The sequence below is a fragment of the Sylvia atricapilla genome, chromosome 14 (assembly GCF_009819655.1).
Source record: "Sylvia atricapilla isolate bSylAtr1 chromosome 14, bSylAtr1.pri, whole genome shotgun sequence".
NCBI classification, from domain to species: domain Eukaryota; kingdom Metazoa; phylum Chordata; class Aves; order Passeriformes; family Sylviidae; genus Sylvia; species Sylvia atricapilla.
Window position 1 is genome coordinate 16,504,852 of NC_089153.1, and position 27,983 is coordinate 16,532,834.

The 27,983-nt window shown below is 44.9% G+C and overlaps 2 protein-coding genes across 3 annotated transcripts; one reads left to right on the plus strand and one right to left on the minus strand.

Moving 5' to 3' along the window:
* Window positions 1-245: 245 nt before the first annotated feature.
* Window positions 246-26,570, minus strand: CREBRF (CREB3 regulatory factor). 2 transcript variants are annotated; one of them, XM_066329368.1, is made up of 10 exons: window positions 26,466-26,570; window positions 17,116-17,293; window positions 16,079-16,204; window positions 14,119-15,202; window positions 9,766-9,960; window positions 7,911-8,100; window positions 7,372-7,445; window positions 6,886-7,008; window positions 2,845-6,294; window positions 246-2,781 (listed from the first exon to the last, which is right to left on the minus strand). In XM_066329368.1, exons 2-9 carry the CDS (start codon window positions 17,122-17,124, stop codon window positions 6,179-6,181), a joined length of 1,917 nt encoding a protein of 638 aa, XP_066185465.1. In that variant the 5' UTR covers window positions 17,125-17,293; window positions 26,466-26,570; the 3' UTR covers window positions 246-2,781; window positions 2,845-6,178. The 2 variants fall into 2 exon arrangements, with proteins under 2 accessions (XP_066185465.1, XP_066185466.1); XM_066329369.1 differs by having other exon boundaries at window positions 17,116-17,290; window positions 26,466-26,555.
* Window positions 25,274-27,959, plus strand: LOC136367769 (uncharacterized). Its single transcript, XM_066329565.1, has 3 exons — window positions 25,274-25,342; window positions 25,420-26,963; window positions 27,074-27,959. The coding sequence occupies exons 1-2, from the start codon at window positions 25,274-25,276 to the stop codon at window positions 26,668-26,670; spliced, it is 1,320 nt and encodes a 439-aa protein (XP_066185662.1). The 3' UTR covers window positions 26,671-26,963; window positions 27,074-27,959.
* Window positions 27,960-27,983: the final 24 nt, after the last annotated feature.

Sequence of the window (27,983 nt, forward strand, 5' to 3'; positions counted from 1 at the left end):
GCTTCTCCGGGCACTAATCCACGTTCTCCAGCTGATCCCACACCGACCCAGCAGTGCAAGGCAGCTCTGAGCATGAAAAAGGTAAAAAAAAAAAACCAAAAACCCCAGATATTTCCTTGCCTAGGTGTCATCCCTTTTCCGAAGGATAGTTCCTGGAAATACCAGGATACCCAGGACTCGGTTCAAGGCAGCAGATGCCATTCATTACCATTCCACACACACACACACAATGATTCAAGACAATATTTCCTCCACAATTTTTATTTTAAATTACAAAGGATGTTGCATACATTGATGAATTTGTATCTGAATAGAAGTGCTAGGGATCAAGGGTGACAGAGTAAACAAAGTCAATAGTTTAATTGTGCCTCTTTTTCAAAAAAATAAAGCTGCACAACTATTAACCAACATTTAACATTGCAACTCTTAACAGATCATGCTTTGAACAAGGTAAATTTATTTTCTAACAGAGACAAGACTTTCAGTAAGTTTTTCTGAGCTCCAGTTGGAAGTTGATTATAGAATATCAAGGACAGCATTACAATCATGACCCCAAGCATAGGCGGAACAGGATGCCATGTTTTGTTTAAAATGCCTTTTTTTTTCCTTTTTTTGCATCTGCATGTGCCATCAGCCTTAAGAATTCACCCAACCACAAATACTGAGCATTTTTTTTTCCTTGGATATACAATATTCCAGGAAGATAGCTGATTCCAATCAGAATGTATGAATAGCCATCATTATAAGAGAGATTAAGTTTTCTTACTAGGTTCTGTTTCCTAATCAGAAGATTTTGATAGGGTGGGATGTGCTTTTTCCAATATCAAATCCAATCCAGAAGTTTTGCTCACAGGAGCTAGTTAAGTCACTCAAATTTTACTTTTCAAGTCAACTACAAAACAGTTTAAACTCCAGAGAAACTATAAACAATGATGTTATCCTTCAAGTTTGGAGTTTTATTTGATTTTATGGGGGGAAACAAAAAAATGGAAGCGTGGCTTAAAAGAGCTCTGGTTCCACTTTTAGCTCCACAGCTCATCAGAAAGACAATAAATGCAGAGTCAGTATTTGCTCCCGTGGAAGTTCATGGATGTCTAAGAGGCTGAGGATTTTATTCAGAGTGCAAAGACACCTTTTAGAAGCACTGGAGGGAAAACATGGCATATTGTGAAATGCAAGTTGTAGAAAGACAGAGATTTGTTGTTTGCTGCAAAGAAGATACAGCCTGAAAAGTGCCATCTTTGATTAATGACATTGAAGAATCCCAATTTACATTGGGAGATATTCAAGAGTGGTGTTTTCTCAACAGACTAATGCCCTTAATACAGTTACAAGAAGGATCAGTCACTGAGGCAGCAACTGTTTGAAATGTACTTCACACGATCCCTGGGGTAAACAAAATAAACCTCAGCTGTGTGCAAGGCTGTGTGAACAAGCCAAGACCACATCTAGCAGCACACTCCACTAGGTGACTCCAACTGAAGCCTCCAACTTCAAAAGAAAATCAAATCATGCTTAAATGCACTCTTGAAACTCAGGTCTCAAGGCCAAATACAGATCCTGACATTCACGGTCCAGAACTGGGTTGTGCCTCAGCAGAATTTCAGGAAGACGAGCAAGCACGTTTGAGGAACAGAACTGCATTTGCTATTTCTGCTGGAGGCAGCTTGGATACAACCCTTGGAAAATCTCCTGATAAAACCTTTTAGAGCTTTAAATAATATTAATAATAATAATAATAAAAATAATAATAAAAGCTATGTTTAAATGATTTATGGAAAAGCACATCCAGTCATTATAGTTGTGAATAAGCTGTTTCATTAATGAAGGCAAATATTAGATAAGTATTTGGGGGAGGGGGGGGTGTCTTTTAAAAATAATTTTTAAACTGACACCTCTATATTTCCAAAGTGTCTGTTTGCTTTCAGGTTAGTCAAAAGACCCTTCATTCATTTTAGGTTGGTTTTTTTTTGTTTGTTTGCTTTTTTTAAAAAACTCAAACTTTTCCTTGGCCTTCTTAATATGGAAAATATTCAATCTATAAATTAGGAACTGAACACAGCTGAGCCTGACTCTCACATCAGCTTTACAGCAATGCAACTTTATTAAATCACAATGATTTCAACTGGTATGATAAGAGAATCCAGCCCATCCACACGTAAACATAGCTTTAGTAGTAAGTCTCTCTCATCCCAAAAAACAAAAAGTACTCACCGAGTATCAGTAAGTGTGTTCAATGACCCATAAAAGGAAGCGTTAGCAAAAGGGGTTTTGGGTTTAAAAACACCCTTCAGGAGCACCCCCACGTTTTGCAAGGCCATTCAGAAACTGGTCTCCCACAGAAATACAAAAGGACAACTGAGAGGAACTGCAATCAGCCCTATCCGCACTCGCTCCAGCACGCTCTCATCAGCTCTGACGCCATCTCAGAAGCTTGGACGAGTTCAGAGGGAATGAAAAACATTTAATTCTAGATGTACAAGTAAGGCACAATATAAAGCCACATCATCATCTGTCATGAAGGGAGGGGAGAAGGACGAGGGTCATACATGGTACAGCAGAACAAGCAGCCCATCGATTCCAAGTGTGGCACCTACGTTCAGACTGACGAGATCTCGACAAGAGCAGTTATGACAGCATGCTTTTAATATGGAAACAAATCCTAGAGAATCCAGTGTATCAGAAAAAGGAAGAGCTTCTGGTTGTATTAAACAAAAAAAAAAAAAAATAGATCGTTGTTTTTGGATATAGGATTAATAGTGAATATTCACAATGCCTACACTCAAAAACAAACCAAAAAAAAAAAAAAAAAAAAAAAGAGAAAACCCAAAAAAACAACAAAACCCCAAAAAAATACAAACAAGAAAAAAAAAATCCCAGGACTTTGTTAAGATCCACATACTATGTATGAACACTGAAAATCTTTAGAAAATGGTCTTCTCTAAAGATCACCCCAAAACGCATGCCACAATTGCCAAAAAACAGAACATGTACATTTGTTGGTTTTTATACCCTTATAAGATTTCTGTTTGTGATAAGTATACACTAAATGTATATATTTTAATGACACTAGAGGAAGCAGATTGTTACTGGCATTAAAGTACAACCATTTCTAGACGGTTTAAATGCCACAGAGTCCCCTGGTTAAAATGTAAAGCTGCACAGCTTGCCTATGTCACCTTTATGATAAAGTTAAACCAGCAAAAGGTCTTATCTTTACTCTACATTTTACTGCCAGGTTTTATTTATCTCAAGTATCGCTGCAGCATTCTGACCAGCCCAGAGTTAGCAGCAAGTGGCAGGAATCATATAAAACGCAGTTTCTTTTTTTTTTTTTTTTTTTTTTTTTTTCCTCTTTTTTTTTTTAAACAAAGTGCTTTTCTAAGATATACATACATATAAATAGTTACAAAATAAAGTGTCAACATTAAAAAGCTCAACTATTTCAAAGCTTTAACTTAAAATAATACATAGGAAACACTGAAATGCGAAGGTATGGAACTCACTAAAGATTCAAAGGCTACTTTGAAATGCGAGACCAAAATCATAGTCTGGTTTTCAGACAAAAAATAAAAAGAGCTATAAAGTTGTGTGCTGCCCAGGATTCCCAGGCAGTAAAAAAAGGAGGGGTGAGGGGGCTTTTAAACACCTTGTCAGTTGAATTTGTCACAGAACTTTTTACCTGATTTCAGATTGCTCTCTCTCAACGCCTCGCCTGCAGGGTTTGGATGGAGCACAGGGCCAAGCTCTGTGTGCCAGCCCTGCTCAGGCACAGCCTGCTCCTCACAGGACACATTCTCTGTCGGGGTTTTCGGGGCCCTGGGCAGCTCCACAAGAACAAGAAGGATACACCAGACCCACGGTGGAAAGCAGCAGCCAACTCTCACCTCACCCAAACAACAACAGCACGAACGCCTCAAAGGAAAACGCCAACATTCCACTCAGATTTTGCAAGCCTTAAGTGGATTTACAAAGTTTTGCCTAAATTGCCCTGGGTATTTGTTCAGTCTCTTGTAGGAAAGACTTTCTGTACAGCTCAGTAGTGGTATTTTGGCCTCCTCCTCCCTTTTGAGTCTTCCAAAATATTTAGGTACAAAGGAAGCTGTGAGTGTGGCAGGGCCGCCACTTTCACCGGCCACTCCTCCTGCACTGTTACCAATTCAGGCTTTTTTCTCTTCGAGCACAAGCTTGGATATAAAAATAATCTACTCATAAACAAAAAGGAATCACAGTACAAACAAACTCGGACAAACTAGAAACGAAGTGGAGAAATTCCCCAAAGGGAGTGGGGAGAAAGCCTTCATGGACTCTTTTTTTTTTTTTTTTTTTTTCAGCAGCTACATTTGAAAATATTTGGTATTTCTATTTTCAGTAAACAGTGTTTTGTCATCTTTAAATAGGGAGAGAAAGAACAGGGAGGAAAAGGAGGAGGGGGGGTCCATGAAACCAGAGAATGATCTTGCCTTGAGATAAAGGACTTTCTCATCAAAGGCTAAAGCTTTTAATCTGTACGTTAACACTGACTACAAAGCCAACTCTTATTAGCAGAAGAGCAAATAAGAACTTTGTGTTAATATTCCTCAATCATAGAAACTACTGAATTAACAAGAATAAGTCACATATAAGTCTGAAGAAGCTAGTTTCGAAATACCTGTACAAAAATATAAAAGTCTATAAATTTTTTTTTTGTTGTTTTGTTTGAAGCCTGTGTTGATCCTTGGAAACATCACATGCATAATAATACATCAACTGGAAAAGTGGCAACTAAGGAATTAGATATTTGTAGCTCTTTTTTTTTTTCCTCTTTACATATATACACGTTACAATAAAAATAATTTTATTTTGGTTGTTTGGTGGAAGTATACTACAACAAGCTAAATACTTTTTCTTTTTTTTTTTAAATTCTCAAAGTCGAAAACTATTTTACCAATAGCTTACTAAAATCCAAATATATTAAAATCTCCTACAGTAAGTGCAGAGAAAAAAGATTTAAAGACTCCAAGACGGCCACCAACTTATCTACCATGGAAGCGAACTACAAGAACAGCAAAATAATATTGTTATGTATGAATGCTCCTTCTGTAGATAATTGGACCCAAACAAAAAAATTCACAGTTCAGTAAGATCCCTAACCCTGACCTTTAATTTTTTTCTTTTTTTTTTTTTTTCTTTTGTTTTTACATTCAGTACAGTATCATATAAGCTGTGCAAAACTTTACTTAGACTGGCAGTTCGCCATATCAGTTGCATTTGTCTTTGGTACAAAAATAAACAATCGCATTAATGTGCAAGTATTTGTTTTCTTCCGGCCAAAGTACCGAAATTGAGTTTTCTAGAGCCATCTTTTATACAATACATAGACTCTGTGGCATATATCTACATTTTCAACATATTCCTATATACATTCAAAAAAATTTTTTTAAGAGCTGGAACAAATACATTAAAACCTAAAATCTCACCATCTATACAGCTCGGTTTTGCCCCTCAGGGTTTTCTTCGTACAAAACTTTACCAGCTTATACTGATAGCTCTCCCCACAAAATACAAGGCACAAAGAATATACTTTTTTTTTCTCTTGCTTGCACAGACATTTAAATACTCTATTAAGCTCAGAAAATTAAAGTCTTATATGGCACACTAGCTCTAATGCTGCGTGTGCTATGTACAAGTTAATGGTTGCAAAGAAAGCTTACTGGGTTTTTTTTTTTTTTTTTGAAGAACAAGAAAAGGAAATACAATTATTTAAAAATAAAAATAAGAACAAAAAATTCCCTACATTGACAGCTTCACCAAAAAAATGCTTCCTCTTACTTCACTTGGACCATAAACCTGTCACAACGTCTTGCAAACGCTAAAAATTTTCACTAGCAAACCCACGTTTTTTGCTTCTAAAACAAAAGTGATATATTCTGGTCCTAGATCATTTGAAAGAGAACTCTCATTTCTGCCCTTGAGCTTAAAGCAGCTTTGAAACTATCTGGTTTATGGTCCAAAAAAAAAATGCTCAGCGGCATTTCCTACCACGCCGTGAGATCTGTTTTCCTACGGTGTTACTGGAACCCAATGGAACCTACAGGTGAGTGTTTACAGGATGCTAAGCTGACATGCAGAGCAGATTTACAACGAGGAACTCAACAGCAGGAGCACAACCTGAGGCAGGAGCAGCTCCAGCCCTGCCCTAAACCTTGGCCATGGGTATCCGCAGCCCCACCAGGCCGCCCGTGGGGTCCCCCTCTGCTGTCTTCTCCAGGACCTGGTTCACAAACTCTGATGTCTGTCCAGCTACAGGGAGGCCTGCAAGGGAGGGGAGAGAAGCTGCTGTCAGGTCACTGCTCATGGCACATTCCTACAGGTGACACAAAGCCAGGGGACACTTTGGTTGGGACAAGTGGAATCAGGAAAGGGTTGGTTCTTTCCTCTGTTTCAGAAACGGTTTGTGATCGAATGTAGTGAGATCAGAGGGATGGAGCAGCTCTGCTGAGAGAGCTGGGATTGTTCAGCCTGGACAGGAGAAGCTTTGGGGTGACCTCACTGTGCCCTTCCAGTGCCTGAGTAAGACAACAGGATGGTGAGAGACTTTTTACAAGGGATGGAGGGACAGGACAAGGGGGAATGGGTTCACACTGCCAGAGAGCAGAGGGGATACTGGGAAGGAATTGTTCCCTGGGAGGGTGTTGAGGCCCTGGCACAGGGTGCCCAGAGCAGCTGTGGCTGCCCCTGGATCCCTGGCAGTGCCCAAGACCAGGCTGGATGGGCTTGGAGCCCCCTGGGATAATGGAAGGTGTCTCTGGTGGAATGGGATGAGCTTTGGGGCTCTTTCCAACTCAGGGAATTTATGACTCAACATCTTCATATCCAGGTAAATACATGAAGTTCTCTTCTTACCTAGAGTGTCTTTAATAAGTATGTTCAGCTTTTGTTCCATGTTGATTCCTCTGTCATCTTTAGGTACCTGCACCCGATTAACTATTTCTTGTTTAATGGAGTTGATGACAAAGAGTAAATTATCTGCAAAGGAAAAGAAAGGATTAGCTTTACATCCCATGCCCTGGAAGGGATTCACAGTTATCCACACACAGCATTCTCAGTCAAATCACATTTACTGTAAAATTAAATGTAATAGTTTACATCAAATATTACCAATATTTTCAATAATATTGCAGCACATGCATACATTTACATAATTTACATCTGCCAAGTAGCTCAACATTGCAGGTAACCCAATTTACATTCCCTTTACGCAATGGGCTGGTTTTGTACCAACAGAATTGCTGGGTTTGTACCAATGCTTTTCCCCGTGAGAACATCACGATGCAAAACACAGACTTGCCCCAAGAAAAGAAAAATTAAGATGTGAAGAGTTGTATTTACCATACTCCGTGTTGAGACCCCAGAGTTTTACTTTATTGGCTTCATACTGGGCTTTCTTTTTTAGCCTACAAGCCCTGTGGCAAGAAGAGGGAAGAATTAGGACACTACCAGAAATTCCAGAGTAGTAAGAGCTACATGAACTCATCAACCAACCCTCATCCATCCTCATCTTCACTGAAAACACCCTGCTACCTGCATTTGCTCTCATTTGACACTTGTGGAATTTGTCACTGTCCCAGCTGTCTGTCCCACAGCTGAGGAAGCCAATTCCAGTGGAATATCCTAATATCTAGCAAACAGGAAAACCACAGCTCCTAAAGGGCCAGCTGCCCTGCTTTTTGATAAACTGGTAATTTATGTTTGATAAATTGGTAATTTCCATTTGACAAACTGGTAATTCCCATTTGATGAGCTGCAAGTCTCATTGCAGGAGCTGCTACATGAAGCAGAATTTCTTTAGGCAAAAACTATTTCGATCTTTACCATTCACTTGTAGCAATCCAAATTTTCTCACCCCTGCAGCTTCACCCAAGGCATACCTGGAAGCCAACTTGTTCTTTTCTTTCCTTGACCTGGGTCTGGCAGTTAAGGGGAGTTCACTGACTGGTGTCAGGTCACTGATCACCTTATTCAGCTTCCTCAGCTCGTTACCAATCTGCAGGAGTTTTCTGGGGTTGGGAGTCAGGTCTTCTACATCAGTCCTCCGTGACTTCTTCGCTGCATATTTTCCTGTTTTAAACATGCAGAAAAATGGGGAGGGAAGTGACCCAATGTGTACACAATCCTGTGAGAAAATACTCTAAGATAGGCATTTTTTGGGTGCAGTTTGAGTTCCTTTGTTCATGGCAGGAGAATGGGCCGGAATCAGGTGATCCCTGTGGCCTCTCACAATAGCAAGAGCATTTCCAGACAAAGAGCTTTGTACAATTCATATTCTATCCAGATCAGATAAGAGCAAATACTGCTGGCCAGGCCACTGGATGTGACAGAGAGCATACACACAACTCTGCTGAAAAATGTATGTCACAAGTTCAAACCCTGTTGTTTTGCTCCAGCTGTAAACTTGTTAACTCCTATTCAGCCAAAATATCCTCCTGCACACTCCAGTGGATTAAATTCCTAAATAATCTTATTGCTAAAGTTCTGTAGTAAGAAAGAGTGCTGAGGACTAGTGCTGAAACAAACTTCTGTGATGCTGAGATGAAATGATCCCCATAAAGGCCAGTTAACCCCTTTTATTATATGTATTTGAAGCTCTTGAAGCCTGGTTTTGCACTTGACTTAAAGGTCAAGTGTCTGGTGGGTTTGAGTCCTCAGAGCATGTTTGGTTATTTGGTGTTGGATGACAAATATAAAATAATGGGATCACAGAATGGTTTGGGACCTTAAACTCAGCTTTTTCTCCCCCTTGCCATGGGCAGGGACACCTTCCACTAGACCAGGTTGCTCAGAGGTCCATCCTGAGAAAGAGCAGTGATTGGGACTTTAGGTATTGATATTTCCCTACAGGATAAAGCTTTTAAAAACTAAGGAGATTTAAAGGAAAAATGCTTTTTCCCTGAATAAATATACAGGTAACAAGAAAAAAACCACCTTTTGATTTAAGAGAAGGCCAATTGCCTTTTTAAAAGCAGTAATTTTCAACTCTAAGGGAACATTAACCTTATAACCAGGGAAGTTGGTTTAATTTGCTCTTTCAAAGCCAAAATCAAATGGAGCAGTCTAAAAGAGGTCCTGTGACAAGAAAACAAAAATACCCCTAAGAGTGGCTTGTTTTAGGTGATGTTTGTGGTGCAGTAATTGCTCACTGGGAATAAATCACAGCTATTAGAGCGACTGGCTTAAGTTTCTAAGAGGTCATCTTAGAAGGAAATAGCTTATTCCCAGAGGAGTAACTGCTTCACTGTGCTGCATTCACAGGGGGAAAACAAGGAGGGAGGAGCAGAGGGAGACAGTTGTGCCTCAGTGCTTGTCCTCAGCTCGTTCCACAGTCCCCCTGAACTTGGCAGCCCAGAGCCCTCCCAGCCTCCTGCTAACACAGGCAGCACTGACAGCAACAGCCACGGGCAGCAAACATCACTCAAGCCACCCATCCAATATTTACAGTGTCACACTGAGAAAGCTTTGAACTCTCGGGGTTTCCACTGAGAGCCCTCGGAAGCCACAATTCTCAATTCATCCACGCTCCTCTGGAAGAAACCACACTGAAAGTCCTTTCTGTGTGTTCACCTCCCCTGGGCACTGCAGAGCCCTGCTAACTGAGCAACAGCCTCACAGGGCCTGACTTCTCACGGCCAAAGCACAACTTCTGAGCGCTGGCGAGGAGGGGGATGCGGCTGCTGAAGGTGTCACAAGGAGCAGACAGGATTTGTGACCAGGGTGAGGATTTCTTACCATGATGGAGCCCGTTTTTCTGGTACATGTTGCTGGGCAGGGTGTCCCGGCTCCACTCGGATGGCCTCAGCATCCTCTCCTGCTGGGCCGGCGTCAGCTGCTCGCTGTACTCCCAGAAGTATCTCCTCTTGCCTCTTTTCCGAGAGGATATTGCAGTCATTTCTTTCAAATCCTCCACTGAATCGTTCTCATACCCTAAAAGGATACAAGGGGTTGTTTATATGCTGGTGACAGAATTGTTTGTAGGCCTTTAGCAGCGGACTGAGGATTCAAGTTAAGGGCAAAACCACAGAGAGATCTGTTTTGCATTATCTAACAGATTTGGTTTCCAGCATCAGCTGCCCCTGGGTAGTTGCCTTAAATCCAGGATAGACACTGAGCCACTGATAGGGCTTCATTAGCTGAAAAAAAGCGAAATTATTTAAGCATTTCAAGCCCCTTTGTGTTCTGTGACCCCCTAAGCTGCAGCCCCCCACAATCCCAGCAGTGCCAAGTACAGACAGCAGATGCTGGACCACGTCCTCCCATCCTGACAATTTTCTCCATGAATTGGCAGGAACACAATCCTAAACTCACCTCCACATGAGACAAAAAGCATGGAAAGAGAAGCAGATAACGAAGATGGATTAGGAAAAGACAACAGAGAAAAGATTATTCAATTACAGAGCACTCAAGAGCTGGAAGAGGCCCACAGGATCGAGTCCAACTCCTGCTGCTCCTTGAGTCCAAAGACCTGCAGGGAATAAATCCAAGCACTGATCCCTCCTAGGCTGGAGAACAGAGCTCTGTTATCAGGACAGTGACCAAAGGACCAGCTAAGCTGAAGGGACCTGGACCCACTGTTCAACCTCTTCCTCCTCTTTAGTGAGATGAGAAGAAACGATCCTCAGGAAAGCTGTACAGTATTTTAGAGGTGAATTACGAAGCATCTGATACCATGAACTGCTCATGAAGGACAGAGAAGTTGTAATGCCACTGTCCACATCACAGAAATACTTTGTGAATGTTTTACCATGACTATGTGAACACAAACCACAGGTTTTCAAACCCCAGATATGCTTTAGGAAATAAATATAAGCTATACTAAGGTTAAAAAAAAATCTCAAACACTGCATGGCCTTTTGTGCTAAAATGATAAATAATAGTTAACATTTACTTAAAATAGGAGCATTTCTAAACATCACATACTGTGATGGAGCTAAAGGAAAAGCCACCCATGCATGGTCTGCAGGCTTAGCAAGCCTTGACCCCATATGCTTCAGCTCTGCTTCATCTTCCACCAGCACAAAGAACACTTTCTTCTCTTTAAAACAGTCCATTCAATTAGTCTGTTTGCACTTGAACAACCAGTTGAAAGAGGAAAAACAAATTTTCTTGCCTTGGTTTGACTCTCACGTCATAACCCAAAGCATGAACAGAAGTCAAGGTATGCAGGATGAAATCCATCCTCAAGTTCTGCTTCTCATCATTTCATCAATTTACTTGGATTCTCTGGTTTATTGGAAAGGCAGGATTTTAAAGGCAAACCAAACAATGAAACACTCTTGATAAAACGTTTGCGTTGCATAGCCAAAATTATTGACAATTTACATTAAATACAGTTTCAAATACCATAAATATTTGTAACTGTAGCTCCATTTTACTCAAATGCTGTTTGATATATGTATCAAAATACACTCAAAAAACCCAGTGACTTTTCACCTAACAAAAAAAAAAAAAAAAAGAAAAAAAAGCTATGTAACTCATTATACAGCAATATATAAATTGAGCCCATCTTCATGATAACACAGAATTAATCCAAGCAATGAAAACAAATCTCTGCGAGAGCTGAAGTGTACAAATGTACAACAAGGTTAAAATCAGGACTTCCTGTTTGCTTATTCAAACTGTAATTAAGTTAGCAACTTCAATTACATTGACTTAATACATCCTGCCTTGCAAGCCCAACACTGACCTGCCACCATTATAAAGTTACATAAAAGCACTCAGTGCAGTGTCCTAACCTAAAACACAGACTTGTTCAGCTGCTCTGCACTGTATTTGTTCCTCCCCTCAGCAAAGATCACACAGCAGGGCAGGCTTCTAAGAAATCTGAAAGGGTTCTTGTGTTTAACTCTGAAGCCCTTCACAAACCCCTCCTCAAAGGCTTTCTTCACATCCCTCCCTGTGGCTTGGGGTTTAAATTCAGCAGGGTTCAATGAAGCAGAACAGAGAACAGTGGGCACGTGACTTCTGCATCTCACCAGGTGAGGCCCAAAAATAGCCCCACTGAAACAAACCCAGAGAACTCCTCCTCCTCCTCACTTCACCTCAGAGGCTTCTGGCAAATCATTTCCAGTGGTTTTCCCCCAGCTGATGGTCCAGGTGCTGAGACTGATCTAATGCAGCTCCTTAAAACAATCTCTGTGCCTCTGTGAGCACTTTTTGACTCATTTCTTCTCCAGTGCTACTAACAACTGAATAAATTGCTGCATTTCCCATTTCTGGAATCTCCTGACTATTTGATGGCAGGAACAGCCATTTAAAAGTCTTTCTACTAAATGAGATAGGAAAAATATGCTCAGTAATAGCAAAACCACCACGTTTAAATGCTAGAAAAAGTCTAGGCTGGTAATTCCTGTAATAAACTACCTTTGCAGGGGACCAAAATTGCTAAATCTGTGTCATGGTGATAATAAAAATGCTGTTGTCCAAACTTGCCTGAGAGCCAGTCACATTTTTAGCTATTTCTCCTTCACTACATCTAAATATTTCTTCAGATAACACTTGAAGAAAGCATTTCATTCACTCTAAAAGCATACATGAAGAATAACCAAAAGGAAATGATGTATAAAAAAAGATTAGAGGGCCAGCAATAACTAATAGATTTTTGTCCTTTCAGTAAATTACATCCTGAATCAAAACACCAACTGATTTTGCTTTCAGAGCTGTGGAAGGTTTCATTTTCCTGTGCTGTGCTTATTTTTAGAAACTTTACCCATAGTATTTACCTTTAGAGGTAAAATGGCAACACAAAGTACAAGACTGACAGAATTAGAATACTTGGAGATGTTATTTTCTAAAGCAGACAAAACGTACGATAAAATTTTTAATATCACCACATTTGAGGTGAATGGTTTTAGGCTTCATTAACAGAAGAGTTTGGCAAGCTTGGCTAAGCCCAGCTCCTCAGCTACTGCTGCAGAATGTGGATTGTTGGTCAGTAAAATAATCAAGTTAATTAATTCCACCCACAGCATTTAACACAACCTCTCTTTTTTTTTTTTCCTGGATCCCAGGCTCCCAGTGCCACACGTCCCCCATGGGCTGCAGAGCTGGAACAGCTGCTCAGGGCCCCAGAAAGAAGAGGGAGTTCACTCCAGAAGAGGCTTCAAAATGTTAATAGAAATGTGTTGTGTGCATGTGAAAGTAGCATAAAGGGCAGAATGCTTAACGAGCTTAATGCCAACACAGGAAATCTAATTAGAAAATAATTTCATCTGAGAGTTCATTATGACAACCACTGACAAGCTTTAGGGAAGCTGCTGTTCTCAACAAGGAAAAATTTCAGCTGCATTATCCCCTCAAAGTTACATATTGCCAAATGTCTGAATACTTTAATTCTTATACTCTACTACAGGCCATTTATAAGATGTGACTATTGTAATACTTTCTGAAATAAAATTAATACTTGGTTACAATCCTGGGGCTTTTCCTGCAGATTTTATTTTATACAGTGTTACTATTTTGTTACCTTCTAGGTGAAGGTTAGTTCTTATTCCTGCTGTTAGAACTCCATTTCTACAGGCAGAAGAGAGGAATTCAGTGTCCTCTGAAGTCCCATTAGGTGTTACTGCTGAAAACCACCTAGAAATGATTCTCTCCATTTCAGTCATTCTTTGAATTCTGTGGAAAAACTGTACCTTAAAGCAGGACTTCAATAATTATGAAATCATTTCATTCAGGATGTGATTTCATCCTGACAGATCCAACTCTGGATAAATTCACAGCTCCAAGAAGTGCTAGAAAGCTCTGCACTACCAGAGAGCTACAAAAAACCAAAACAAAACAAAAGGCCACATTTGAAGGCAGCTGTTCTAACCTCAGACTACAGCTGGGCTTCCTGTATTCTCTATTATTATTTTAGTTGCACAACCACAGTTTGTGTAGTTTTTCACCAAACAGGGCAAAAGTAACCTCATACACTTTGAACTAATTGCATTTTGCAAAGCACTTAGGAAATGTGGGAGGAGAGTTCACAACTTAAGATCACTGCTGCTGATCTGTAACTACCAGGAGTTCAAAAGCTCTCCTTCCCACTCAGAGGACAAATCCATCCACCTCCACGTTACCAAAGCCCAACAATGCTGGTACCTGGCTCTGAGAAGGTATCGCTGATGTCATCGTCCTTATCGTCCTCGTAATCTTCCTCCTCGTCGTCGTTTTCAGACAGCTCGTGCTCACTGCCAAATCCTTCATCGTGGTCCTCATCTTCAATGTCATCCTCATCCTCCTCCTCTTCCTCGGGCTCCGCTTTGACCGACTGCTCGCCCAAAGTGTCTGTTACAAAAAGAGAATAGTTGTGCTCTTCTTTCTTCTGCGAGGAGTCCGACACGGACGTGCTGGCGGAGAGGCTGCTCTCCCCCACTGCCAGCCCCGGGCTCTCCTGGGGAGGGCTGAGGAGCAGCTCTTGAGTCTCTTTAAAAGGCAAACCAGGGGTTGTACTGTGACCATGGGGGGACTCCAGTCCTTTCCTCTCTTGTCTCTTTGCCACAGCCCCGCAGTAGCAGGTGTTTTCCTTGGCGGCGTCGGCGTGCGCCTGGCTCAGCACGGGCCTGCTCTGCGGCAAGGGGTTGATCTTTACCTTCGCCTTTTTCACGTAGTCCTTACATTCAACGTGGATGTTCACCTTCTCAGAGCCGTACACGTTGGTCTTGGCCATGATCTGTGTGCTGGAGGCAGGCTGGCTGCCAGGTTTGCTGGCCTTCTGGGCACAGTCCGACAGCGCGGCCTCGGCCTGAACGTTCTTGGAGGAGCAGACCGGCGCCGCTGCTCTGCTGGCGATTTTTTTGCCAGGTAACAAAGGATTTAAAGGGTTTTGTTTCACACTGAAGAGCAAATCGGGGTAATAGAGTGAATCTGAGACAGGCTGGGAGTCCTCGCTGTTCAGCTGAGCCAGGGTGGGTGTTTTGCTTATGACCTCTTCGTCCTGGTACGGGCTTGAAAAGTCATCAAGGCCCAGGTAATCCACCTCTTTTGTTCCCCAGATGTCACAGCTGGTTAATTTAGTGTACTTAGTTAGGTCTTCACAGTAGGTATCCCACTGCTCCCACTTGGAGGTGAAAGCAGCTTCTTTGTCCAGGATGTCCGTAAAAGACTCCAAGTTCTCAAGATCTTTGCAGTCCTCCATCAAAAGCAAGTTGTCCCTGGAGCTTTGCTGATAGTCCATTTCTCTGTCCTGGGCACAATAAGATAAGTTAGAAGTTAATACCAAAAATAATCTATTTCTTGTACTTAATCTGGTAAGGAGAGCTCAGTTCCAGTGAAGCATGAGAGAGTGGTGACCTAGGAAGAGACCCCAACTTTCAGCTAAAAGCTTCTTTAGAAGGTCAGTATGAAGTTCAGCTCCTGTGCTTCAGCAACAGATCTTTGTGAAGACACTGCTCCTCTTGTAACACTGTATTTTCCTGCTATTGCAAATCCATCTGCTCATCAGGAATTAAACCAGTACCAATATCCATGTATTTAAAATATGAAAGACATCACAGGCATTTCTACAATCTAGGTCAATCTTTGCTGTCTGCTTAACAGAATATGCTTGAGTTTACCAGTTCCTGGAAAACCTCATTCTAGCATGACCAATTAATGACCATTAGTGACCTTTCTCCTTTGATGCAGGGAGAAAATGAAAAAGGAAATGCTCATATAAGTAGCCTGTGAGTCAACTTTTCATTTCCTTCCCCTGCACTCACAGCTTGGGTGAAGCAGAACACAGCAGGGGGAAATCCTTCCCAGTGAGGGTGGGGAGGCCCTGGCATAGGGTGCCCAGAGAAGCCGTAGCTGCTCCTGGAAGTGTCCAAGGTCAGGCTTGGAGCAGGGCTTGGAGCAGCCTGGGACAGTGGAAGGTGGATTTGAACCTGTCCCAATGGCCAGTTTGAAGAAGTGCCTGCTGAGGGAGCATCACATTTGCTGGACAAGCAGTCCAGCTCTTCCCTAATCATCAACCAGTAATAATAAATAATTTCCCAGCATTCTTGAACCAACACCCCGTTATTCCTACAGGAGCTGGTGTCAGGGAAGGAGGTGGAATTCTGGGCACACACAGGTGACCTACCAGTTCATACATGAAGTCTGGATCCGAGCTGCTCGCCAGGAGATCCGTGCTCATCAGAGTCTGCTCTGAAAACAGGTGGCTCCGAAAGGCATCCCCAAAAGGAGGGTCCATTCCACTCACACTGGGCTACAACACAATGACACACATTTCAAACATGATCTAAAAAAGGCACATTTTTATCTTCAACAAACGGCAAGAGGATCACCATTTCCTCCTAGTCTCCAAAGGGTTTTTTATCATCACAGATAAGCACATCATTCTCCAGAAACAGAGAATGCTTCAAGAGCAGGTGACAACACGCAGGAGCAATCAAAGGACACATTTCTAATCACCACAGAGCTGCAAGAGCATTCACTGCTCCTTCATTCTTCCCTGTTGGTTTGAAAGTCTTATGTTTGCCAAGTTTTGGGATATGTTGGATGTTGGCATTTGTAGAGGATGAAGGCCAGTCCTGGCAAGATCTGGGAGTCCCTCAAATACAAATCATTTTGTACTAAAGCAGTGTTGGCTGTGTTTAGAGCCATTAGAACTCATAAAGCTTCCATATGAAATCGTAAGGAAAGCAAAATTTATGACGACTAAATCAAGACTGTTACCTCTCTTTCAAGAACGAAGTGAAATTTGGCTAAAAAAGCATTATGCAGGATGACTGGGCATGCAGGGAATGGGCAGCTAAGGCCTTCTGCTGCATTTAATTCCAGACCTCAATTTCTCTTCTAGACACTCTCACCCTGAGGGTTGGGAAGGGAGAAACACTGTGCTGCTGAAAGTCATTCAGTGTGCTGAGTGTGAATCACTGCAGTAATAAAAGGCTGTTCTGCTCTCCAGGCAGCCTCCCTCACCAAGACACAGCCAGGCTGAAGCCTGAACAAACACAGGACCAAGAGCAGCACCACAGCTTCCACCACAGACACTACAGGGACCCTACAAAATATGCATCCTTTAATCTCTTACACATCTTCCTAATGCTGGTCAAATTTGTTCTTAAACAGAGGCAGGATTATTTACAGAAGTGAATAAAATCCTAGCAGACTTACCTGAGGCATTTCCAAGCCCAGATTCCCCAAATCCAATTCCAAACTTCTTGTTTTATTCACTTGTAGATTCCTTTCCAGCTTTACTTCAGTCTCAGGGAGTTTACACTATCCATGCAATGAAATTTTTCCTTAGGATAACTTCAGTTCACCCTGATGGAGCTTTTCTATTTGTCGACTTCTGTGCAGAAAAAACACAGCAAACCCCCAAGGAGGTGAGTAATCCTTCACCAACAAGGTGAAAGCTTAAAAAAACAGCCAAAAGCAAAAATTCCCCCTGAAAACTGATTTTTCCTGGAACATATAGAAATTTTCTTCCTCTGCCATCTTTCATTGAATGAAAAGCCACAGATGCTACAGAACAGAGTTGCTGCAAAAACATTTTTTTGCCAAGTTACATTTTGTTGCCTTTTTTCCTCTCTGCTGAGACCAGCAGCTCTACAGACACACCTGAAGAGAAAACCTTGCCAAATTGGGAACAATAATCAGCACACTGCTGGGTATCCAAGAGAGAGGCAACCTTTATGACTAATGTAACAGAGCCAATAAACTCTAAAAATGTCTCAGGCAAAAGTCTTAAAATACAAATTTTGGAAGAGGCAGAAATGCTGTTTCAGTGGTATCTCCTCCTTTTCTTCAGGGATGAATCCATCCAGCATCAGATAAGATTACATCAATCACTCACACAGCAACATCTAGTGGTAGAGGATCACAGAAATCATACAACAGCAGAGTGGAAGAGACAGATTTCCCCAAGAGAACAAATTAAAAACTACCAAATTCACAGCTGTCTAATAAAATACCTTCTCTATTAATTCAAGTAAGGCATATGTTGAAATTGGACCAATTTACCTACTGGTAGTTTTACCAGTTTGGGAGTTTCTACAGACCTGCTCTACTTCAGATGTTTGTCTACTGCCTCTTCTGGGCTTAATCCAGCATTTTGAACAGTGTTAAGGAAAACCCTCGCTCAGCACTGCTCCTAAATCAGACTTTGGTGCAATCTGCTCAGGCTCTGTTTATTCTCCTCTTTTGTAAAACAAATAGTAAACTCGAAGTGTTCTCCCCCAGCTCAGCACTCTCCCCCAGCAGCACATGACAGCACCCCCGTGATTATTCCTACTTTCAGATGGTATCTCAGCTCCTTTGTCCTCTTTAGCATATGGACCATCAGACTGTGGTAAAAACAGACACCATGCAAAGAAGTCTTTACTTATCAAAACAGGCTGCTTTGCAAAGAGCAGCTGGAATATAAAGAACAGTTCCAGGTCCAGTTACACAGGAGTTCTCAGCTGAACATTTGCTACCCCTGCCAGAGTGGCCATTCCTCACAGGGCCCTGAAGAAGCCAGTTCCTTGTGAGAAAAGCTCCCTTCTGCTCCAAAACCTCCAGGGAGCCCTTCACTTGTTTAAAAGCGACATTTAAAGTGAAGTTTGTGCCTCAGCAAGTCCCTTCACCCAGGAAAGGCCACAGCACAGCAGGACTGGTCCTTCCCAGGGATGACTGAGTCACTTCTCAGCCTCACCTGGCCTGGGAGAAAGGAACTGTTCTTTAAAACGATCACAGGATGTTCTCAGACACAAGGAGAGACAAGGTTATGATCCTAAATACCCGAACCCTTTCTTTCCATGCAGATTGGTGCCTTTTCCACCAGCACAGCAGATTAATACTTGGACACCATCACCACACTGCATTCACAAGAAGGCTGCCAGAGTTCTCCATGATACAAAGGAAAAAAGAAAGGAAACATTTGCTGCTTCTCCACTGGTTATTCTTTGTTGTGTTTTTTGTTAGAACACGGGCCTCAAGCCGTTCTGCACACAGCCGGCAAAGGGAGGGTGAAACTTCATCTCTACTGACACTGATTTCAGTAACAACCATCCAACAGTTCCAAGTGCCAGCTCCTGGATCACTTCCAAATCCTCAAAGCAAACGTTAAAGGCTCAAAATACTTTTACCATCTCCAAGACCAGAGTGATAAACTTCTTGCACTATTTAAGAATGCCATGTCCATTCAGGTCAAAGCAGTGCATCAGCTAACCCGATTATCGCCATAATTCTCTTTATATTTTATTCTTGATATTTTATAACATTAATATTTAAATGTGACTTGAGTCTCAGTAGGATCTAGTCAACTATTCCACAACGTAGGATTTTTCTTAGTAGCTCTGTGGAGGGGGAAAACACAGTGAGGCCATGAGAAGAAAAACATTGCCTCAGGGAGCTGCACAATCCAGATATCCTTCACGCTCCCAACAAAGCAGCCTTACTTCCAACTGCTTTCCAAATTTCCCAGAAAGATCAAGGTCATCATTAAAAGCCTCCTGCTGTTTATACTTAACTACCAGTGTTTCTCCATGAACCGGTAAATAAAGATGTATGGCACAAGTCAGTGGCACATATGGAAACACAGGTGTAAAATCAGAACTCGCTGTGAAGGAAAGTCATTTGTAGACTGCAGTTAAAGTCCCATTTTTACAGAATTTATCATTACTGGCACTTTCAGCCCAAGACTGAGTTAGAAAAGAATAGTCCAGCTGTTGTGTTATCTATAATGAATGCAGCTCCGAATGAACTAAAAGAGCTGTGGCAGAGCACTAAGAATTACTTAAGATAAATATAGCAGGATTTTCTACTTCAGGACAATTTCCATCAATGCCTTCCATCAGCCCTTCCCAAATGCAGGGACCCAGGTGGAACACAGAGCCCGGAGCAGCGGGCAGGGTGCCGCCTCCTCTGGCAACAGCCTGCAGGAAAATCAGATTAAGGTGATTAAGGAGCCAGGCCCGGAGCTGGTTCTGTGTTTGCAGCTCTGGAGTCACATCAGTGCCCAGCTCTGCTCCTGTGAGGAGCATCCTTCCTCCTCTGGGGGCTGAGGAAGGGCAGGACACCTGAGGGGAGCTACAGCACTCCTGGAGAGGGACTCTTTACAAGGGATGGAGTACAGGATACCAGGAATGGCTTCGAACTGACAGAGAGTGGGGTTAGATGGGATATTGGGAAGGAATTGTTCCCTGAGAGGGTGAGGACACTGGCACAGGGTGCCCAGAGCAGCTGTGGCTGCCCCATCCCTGAAAGTATTCCAGGCAGGGTTGAATGGGGCTGGAACAACCTGGGATAGTGGAACGCATCCCTGCCCATGGCAGGGGGTTAAAATTAAATAATCCTCAAGGTCCTGTCCAGCCCAAACCATTCCATGATTCTGTGACCTCAGGAACAGCTACGTCCATCTAACATTTAAGAATCTGGGCTACTGATGGAGCCATGCACATGTACATTGGTTAAAATCCCATCAGTCATCAACAAGGAACCAAAGCCCATTCTGTGAAGTTAACACCTAATTAATCTAACGACAAATCCTAATTAAAAATGATCCCCTGTATTTAATATTTACCTTCTGAAGAGGAACAGTTGTTCCAAGATGCCCAGGAAGACTGAATTTCACACAGGGGAGCTGCAGGTGCATTACCTGAGATTATTGCTGTAACCCAGCCCACAGCAGGAGCTAAACTCCAAATATGCAGCATTTTGGACACACAGTGCAGCTCCTGTGCATGTGCTGCCTCTTGGGCCACTAAAACACCCACCTGCCACAACATAGCACCTCCAAACAAACCCATAGAAGAGAAACCCCCCCAAATTCAGCGTTTTAACTTAGCACCTCTGGAAAGTCTTTCTCAGTCACCTGCGTGAATCATTTGTACCGTGGCTGTAAGGAAAGTTGCTATTTCTGGCCCAGTTCAGCTGTGTATTTTGTACCACTGGAAAGGCACATGGAGCGTGGCTGTGCTGTTTTGTTGGCTGCACAGTGCTTATTATCCCAGCAGCTAAATGCCTGCTGTAAGTGCATTACAGGAACAATTACACTTTCATGATGGTGACTGCATCACACAGCACGGCTTGTCAAAGTCACAGCTCTGATGCAGGTATAAAAAAATAGCTCACGAGAGCCTGCCAGTGCTAAACCTAAAAGCTCAAGGCTGAAACATTCATGGCCAAGTCTGAATTTCAGAGAAGACACAGAAACTACACCATGTGCTTGGAAAGAACCAGTCTGTACCATGCACTGTTTGCTGTATCTGGACATTTTATGAAATGCTGAAGTTAGAGATGCAAGAAGTTCTCCTGCATGTCTCTCGAAAACGTTTTTTTCCTTCCACAGTTTGTGCCAACTTGTTTTCTGTTACAGAACACCCTCTGCTCAGGGCAGTGCTCAAGCTGAGAATGTGCAGACTGCCCGGGCTGGAGTCCATCCCTGGAGGTGTCCAGGGAACATCTGGAACATCTGGACATGGCACTCCAGGCTCTGGTCTGGTTGACAAGGTGGAAATCACTCACAGGTTGGACTCAATGGCTTTGGAGGACTTTTCCAACCTCAATGAATGTGAATGTTTCTTCCTTTTCATTCTGAATAACATTCCTTTTTTTTTTTTTTTTTTTTCTATGTGATTCTTCAATGATTATCCAGACTTAAAAAAAAAAACTTTTACTTTTCTCCCCCACCACAAAGACACTAAGTTTATTAGTACTATTATTATTATTCCATAGCAGTGAGCAAAGACACTCTTTTAAAACATCCTCCTGCATTTCCACCCACCACAGTCTCATTCCTGGACTCACAAAAGCAGCCAAGTCTCTCTTGTTGATAAAGGACTGTTGGTGATGGATTTCTATTAAAATACCAGCACAAGCATCTAAGGCATTATGCTCTTTGCTTTTTCTGTCCTGGAGAGAAAACACCACCTGCTTAAAACACCCAGACCCTGAGTCTGATAGAGCACAGCCACTTGAAAGAACTAAAGATTACAGAGACTGTTTCACTTCTTCTAAGCCTCCTCCCTTCAGGACAGGGAAACTCCACTCTCTGTTCCGGTTCCTGCACCGACCATCCCTTCCCCCTCCAGTGCTATTTTCCCAATCCTACTCGCCCACAGCAGACAGATTTGAAGACCTGAAGTGGTAACTCTAAAGAGCAGCTCTGCTCTGCAGTCACACACACCACACCTCAGGCAGCAGAGCCCACGAGCCCCCAGGAGACACAGAACTCATGGAGCCCACAGTTCTCAGGTCTGGGGGTGCTCCAGCTGTGGCAGCAAACAGATCCCAGAAACTGATGGAATCACAGAGTCACACAACGGTTTGGGCTGGAAGGGAGCTGAAAGATCACCTTGTCCAGGGCAGGGACACCTCCCACTGTCCCAAGTGGCTCCAAACCCATCCAGCCTGGCCTTGGACACTGCCAGGGATCCAGGGGCACCCACAGCTGCTCTGGGCACCCTGTGCCAGGGCCTCAACACCCTCACAGGGAAGGATTTCCTCCCAAAATCCCGTCTAACCCTGCTCTGTCAGTGTGAACCCTTCCCCCGTGTCCCGTCACCTGTAAATTGTCTCTCTCCATCTCTCCTGCAGGCTCCCTTCAGACACAGTTGTGTCACCCCAAAGCTTCTCCTGTCCAGGCTGGACAATCCCAGCTCTCCCAGCAGAGCTGCTCCATCCTCTGCTCACCCTGGAGCCTCCCCTGGGCTCTCTCCAGCAGCTCCAGGTCCTGCCTGTGCTGGGCCCAGGGCTGGGGGGCTCCTGGGGGCCAAGGCAGATCCAGCCCTTGGTCACCAGCACCCCCAGATCCTTCTCCCAGCACTGCTCCATCTGTCCATCCCCAGCCCGTGTTTATATCCCAGCCTGCATTGGAATTGACCATCATGCAAGAGGCAGAAGCAAAACAAAGTGATTACTTTTTAAACTAACACACATTCTGCATCGATGTATTTTGTAACAACTCTGCCCAGATTAATATATTCCTACCAGAAGCATTTTTTCTGTACGTTCTGGAACAAAGACTGAGATTTTATTCTTATTTTAGTGCTAAGAGTGGGATGTGCAGCATGCTAAACTTATTAGAACTATATTAACAGACTTAAATTAATTTTAAAAAATGGTTAAATTAAAAATATTCATAGCATAAACCTTTATTAAAGTAACACTGCAGATTCAGGAGAGTTGTTTGCACATGAGAATTAGTAGTAAGACTGACATTTGAATTTTTTTAAGCTCTAGATTTCCCCTGAAGCAGAGCGGGATGAAAGCAAAGGCAAAAAACAAAAGCAAAACTAAACAACAATTCAGCTTCCAATCTCCAGCAATATTCTACATCCCGACAGGATGGCTGTTTCTATTTTTTATTTTTTTTTTCTGACAGAGTCTTTGAGACTAAGAGAAAACTAAACTCTGTAGTTTCCAGAATAAAACAAAAAGCAGCACAAGTCTTCTGATGAAGGGAACGGTACAGTCTGGTCTACTCCTCATACCGTGAAATTACAATTGTTATGCTCTTTTAGAAACGGGACGTCTGTACAGAATACTTCAAAGCCAGCAGCAAATTTGAAAAATGCATCGGTCAAAATAGTCCAAGAAGTAAAAAAAAGTCATGGCTTAAGAGTTTAAAACCAGAAGGATTAAAAAAAAAATCAAGGAAAACATTATAGCAAAGTTTAAACCTTAACTTTACAATTTGCACAAAACTTTTGGTTTAACTTTCATGCCAAACTCTCAAACACTTCTTATACAGTGCCAAGTCTCCTTATCAAGGTTTGATGTTAAAACGTTCAGCTAAACTTCCCAAATCACAGAGAATGGACATGCAGGCCACAGCAATCTAAACCTCTGGGTTCCCTTATTTATGCCACACTATCAATCTATTAGTGGGACAACAGCTTCTGTTTGTTCCCAGTTAATTCCTGCCAACGCTGACTTCAATCTCTGTCCTTCACAAGGCTGTTTGCTATCAACAATTTATTTAAAAATCACCTGGGGAGGATGCTCGGGGCCCTGATGGCCCTGCTGCAGATTGCTCTTATCAGGGAATACTCCCATCAAACCTGGAATAATTCCTTCTTGGCTCAGCTGAGCTACTGGCTATGGACATGCTTCAGCTCTCTGAGCTACTGTTACTTATGCATTTAAAAAGGAATCTGTCCGAGATTATTTTAGCAGGAAAGGTTTCTTGCAGAACTATCACACCCAGAGAAGCTTTGGCTTCCCCTGGATCCCTGGAAGTGTGGAAAGCCAGGTTGGATGGGGTTTGGAGAAGCCTGGGACAGTGGAGGAGGTCCCTGCCCACGGCAGGGGGGTTGAAATTAAAAAAAATCTTTGAGTCCCTTCCAACATAAACCGTTCTGGGATTTTATGATTTACTTTCCATAGAAATTCTGACTTCTCGTATAAGCGGCCAACAATAAAAACCGACCACATTTCTACAGCACCTGCATCTGCCTCTCTGTAATTTTAACTATGAAAACACATTTAATAAGAATCATAATTAACCTCCCCCACAAGGATGCTCGGAAGGAACCTTAAAAGCCTTTTAAACACCATCTTTAAAACATTTAGAAGCGTTTAAAAGACAAGACGAGAACCTGATTCTGTTACGCGGAGCATCATTTCCACCAGTTACCCCCGGAGCGGCAGCAACAGAAAAATCACGATCTCTTTAAGCGAGAACCGCACATTTCAGCCGGCAGCGCCGAGTGCTCCAAGCCGTCCAGCCTGTTGCACGGGGAAGGAGGAATAAACACCGTGTGCCTTCTACCGAGTGTGACAGCGGAGCTCCCGGGGACACCGGATCCCTGCGGCAGCGATGCCCCGAGAAATGCCGTGGGCCGGCGGGAGCAGGGGAGGGCACGGCAGCGATGCTGCGGGTGGGGAGTAACACCCCAGGGTGGGACAAAAAAAAATATGAATGTTGGGTTTGAGTCCTCGGTGACACGAGGGGCTTTCATCAAGGTGTCCGCTGCTAGAAACCTGCGTGAGCTTAGACCAGACACAGAGAGGTGTTCGACACCCGTGCGGGGAGAGGCTGAGACCCGCGGGCGGCTCCTGGGGAACTCAGGGATGTTTTATAACCCACATCTGCGGGCACGGCCGAGGAGCAGCGGGAGAAGGGAACGCGCCCCGTGCTCCCCTCAGCGCGGGGAACGGGACCCCCCGTGCGCGGGCACCGCCCCGGCCCGGTCCGGACACCCAGCTGGGACAGCCCGCCCGAGGCAAAGCGCTGCGGAGGGACGGGCACGGCGGGTGGCCCCGGCGGCCACAGCGCTGCTCGGTGCCCGTGTCCCCCCAGCGTCCCCCGGCCCGGCCCTGACCCACTAACACACCTCCGGCCAACATGGCCGCCCCGCCGCCCAGCGCAGCCTACCCCGGCCGCGGCCGCCCCGCCCCCCGCGCCCACTCATTGGCTGGATGCTCCGCCGCGAGCGTTCCTATTGGCCGCCGCGCCCGCCGCTCACCCGCCCAGCGGCCCTTTCAAGCTAGGGTGAGGCGACATGTAAACAAACCCCCTCCCGCCGCCCCGGCCGCGGCCCCGCGACCCCCGCGCCGCCCCCGCCGCTCCGGCCACCCGCCCGGCCGCCCGCGGCCCCGCCGTGCCGCACACAGCGCCCAGGGAGCCGTGCCCCGCCGGGAGCGGCCCCCGCCCACCGACCCCCGCCAGGGCTGAGGGCAGCCGGAGTGGCCCCGCGCTGCCCGAGAGATGCCCCTTCCCGGGGCCGCGGCTCGCAGCGAACAGCCGTCCTCAAGCTCTGTCATTATATAAACGCCGCGCCGGAGAGGGGACGGTGCCGTCCTGCCCTGCCCCGCACTCGCAGAGCGGTGATCCCTCTCCGCCGCCTCTGCCCCGCAGCCTTCGGAGCGGAGCCGCCCGTCGGGCACCAACACGCCCGAGCACAGAGACCCCGCACGCCCACGGGTCACCCCCGGCCGTCCCGGGCATTCAAACAGGTCGCAAACGGAGGAAGCGACTACGAGCCCGAAAGGCAGAGAAACGCAGGACCTGCCGAACCCTTCTCTCCCTTCCCGGGCAGCCCCTCCGCCCGCACACCCAGAGCGGCCGGGCAGGACGGCGCTCTCCTCTCCTCGGCGCTCGCTGCCGGACTCGCTTTCCTTGTAAAGGCACGGGCCGCTCCTGCCGGGCGGAGGCTGGAGGAGACAACGCCGCCAACTCTCCGCTCAGCCCGCGCTCCGTCCCTGCAGCCCCTTCTCACGGCCCGCACCGCGGCCCCGGGCCGCAGAGCCCCGCTCCGGGACCGGACACCCCCCGCGCCCCGCTGCTCTCCCGCGGCCCCGGCAGCCACACCCCCCCGGCGGAGGAGCGGAGCGGAGGGGCCGCTGGCACCATCCCCGTCCCGCCGCCCTGGGCAGCCGGGCACACACCTCTGTCCCTCTCTGCCTCCCTCCCCGCAGCCCCCTAGCCCGCGGGCACCGCCTCCTCCCGCCGGACCACCCGGGCCCCCCGAGCCCCGGCCCCCCCGGTGCCCCGCGGCCCCCCGCAGCCCCGCGGCCTCCCCTGAGCCCTCACTCACGGCGCTCAGCGGGGGCCGCAGCCCGGCGCGCCCCGGCCCGGCCCCTCCATGCGGCCCCGGGTTTGTTTGTTTATGTCCCTTCCTGACGGGTTCCCGGAAATCGCGTGACTCGACCCTCACGTGGCCCGAGGGGGCGGGCACGCGCGGGGGGCGGAGGGAAGGCGGCCGCGCCAGCCAATGGCGGGTGGGCGCCTGTGTCACGTGACGGCGGAGCGGCGCGCGGGGGGTATTTAAGGCGGGGAGGCGGGTGCCCACGGGCAGAGCGCGGCGGGACGGCGGCGGGGACTCCTATGGCTGTGAGGGGCTGGAGAACCGACACCCGGGACACCCCGGGCCTGCTGCTCTGTGGCCCCGCTCACGCACTTACCCTCTTCGTCCGTCCATCTTCTACCTCCAGCCCTGTATTTTTCCTACTGTCTTCAGCTACCACCCTTCATAGGGACAGGTGGCTGGCCTGGACTGCTTCGGACACAACTGGAGAAATTATTACTAATAAATGTAATAAAAAATAGACCTGCCCGTTCTTATCTTGCTATTTTTAAAGAATGTCTTCTGTTCTTTTAAACAAGGTTCTGCATTTCACCCCGTTTCTTCTATTTTTGCCCCAGAGAGTCCACGACATTTAATTCTGCAAACAAGGGAGCAGCCACCCACCTCTGATAATTCAGCCCTTCATAGGAATAAAATGCTTCCATGATTTCCACTAGAGGAAAAGTAAACTTTTAGAAAATCTCCAGAACAATTTCCTGTGAGGGGCAGAGATGCAGATATTTGCATTTCTTAAAACAGTATGACCAAAAGCAGTTACAATCTGAAATGACCCTGACCTGAACTCTCGCTCTACACGTTGCAAGCGTTTATAACTTAAACGTCTTCACAACTTGATTATGGAGTCAGTTCCCTTCACCTTCCTCATTTTATATCCAAATATCTTTTCAACACAGGCACAGGTTTTCCATTTCAAGCATAAACTTCTTTCTTTTATACTTGAACATTCTGCATTCTCTTCTGCTGTCAGAAAACAGAGGGATGTGTGATAAATGCTCTGGTACCTGCATTGTTAGTTAATGGCTGAATCTCTCTGTTCTCATTTCCTGCAGTCATTGAAGAAAAAAAAAAAAAAAAAGAGGAATTATCCCAAGCAGTGTTAAATCCTGGTACACATGGGGCAGAGCATTCCCCAGCCACCATGCAACATCCAGCAGAACAGACACAAAACATTATTTTTTCAGCTTTTTCAGTCGTGCTACCACCTGGCATCTGCTTCAGAGGAAATATGAACCACTCTGGAAAAGGGGAATGTCTTCCTAGGAAGCACCTAGGTGTGAAAATTGCTCTATGGCTTCTTTGTCCTGGCTCTTTCCAATAAATTCAGCACCAAGGAGACACCCCATGGGAATTGTTTCACTTCTTTCTTCTAGAGCAATAGCTTAGAACCTAAAATAGAAACCTTGTTAAAGACAGTGGTAACACAATAAACAGCACTGTTTGTCACTGTTTTGGTATATTTCCCTTTAG

Coding starts and splice junctions, on each gene's coding strand:
- LOC136367769 (XM_066329565.1), top strand. CDS start 25,274: ATGGCCGCCCCGCCGCCCAGCGCAGCCTACCCCGGCCGCGGCCGCCCC. Junction 25,343..25,419: donor CCCCCCGCGCCCACTCATTG/GCTGGATGCTCC, acceptor CTTTCAAGCTAG/GGTGAGGCGACATGTAAACA.
- CREBRF (XM_066329368.1), bottom strand. Junction 9,961..14,118: donor CGATACCTTCTCAGAGCCAG/GTACCAGCATTG, acceptor GTATCCTTTTAG/GGTATGAGAACGATTCAGTG. Junction 7,446..7,910: donor AAGAACAAGTTGGCTTCCAG/GTATGCCTTGGG, acceptor TTCTTGCCACAG/GGCTTGTAGGCTAAAAAAGA.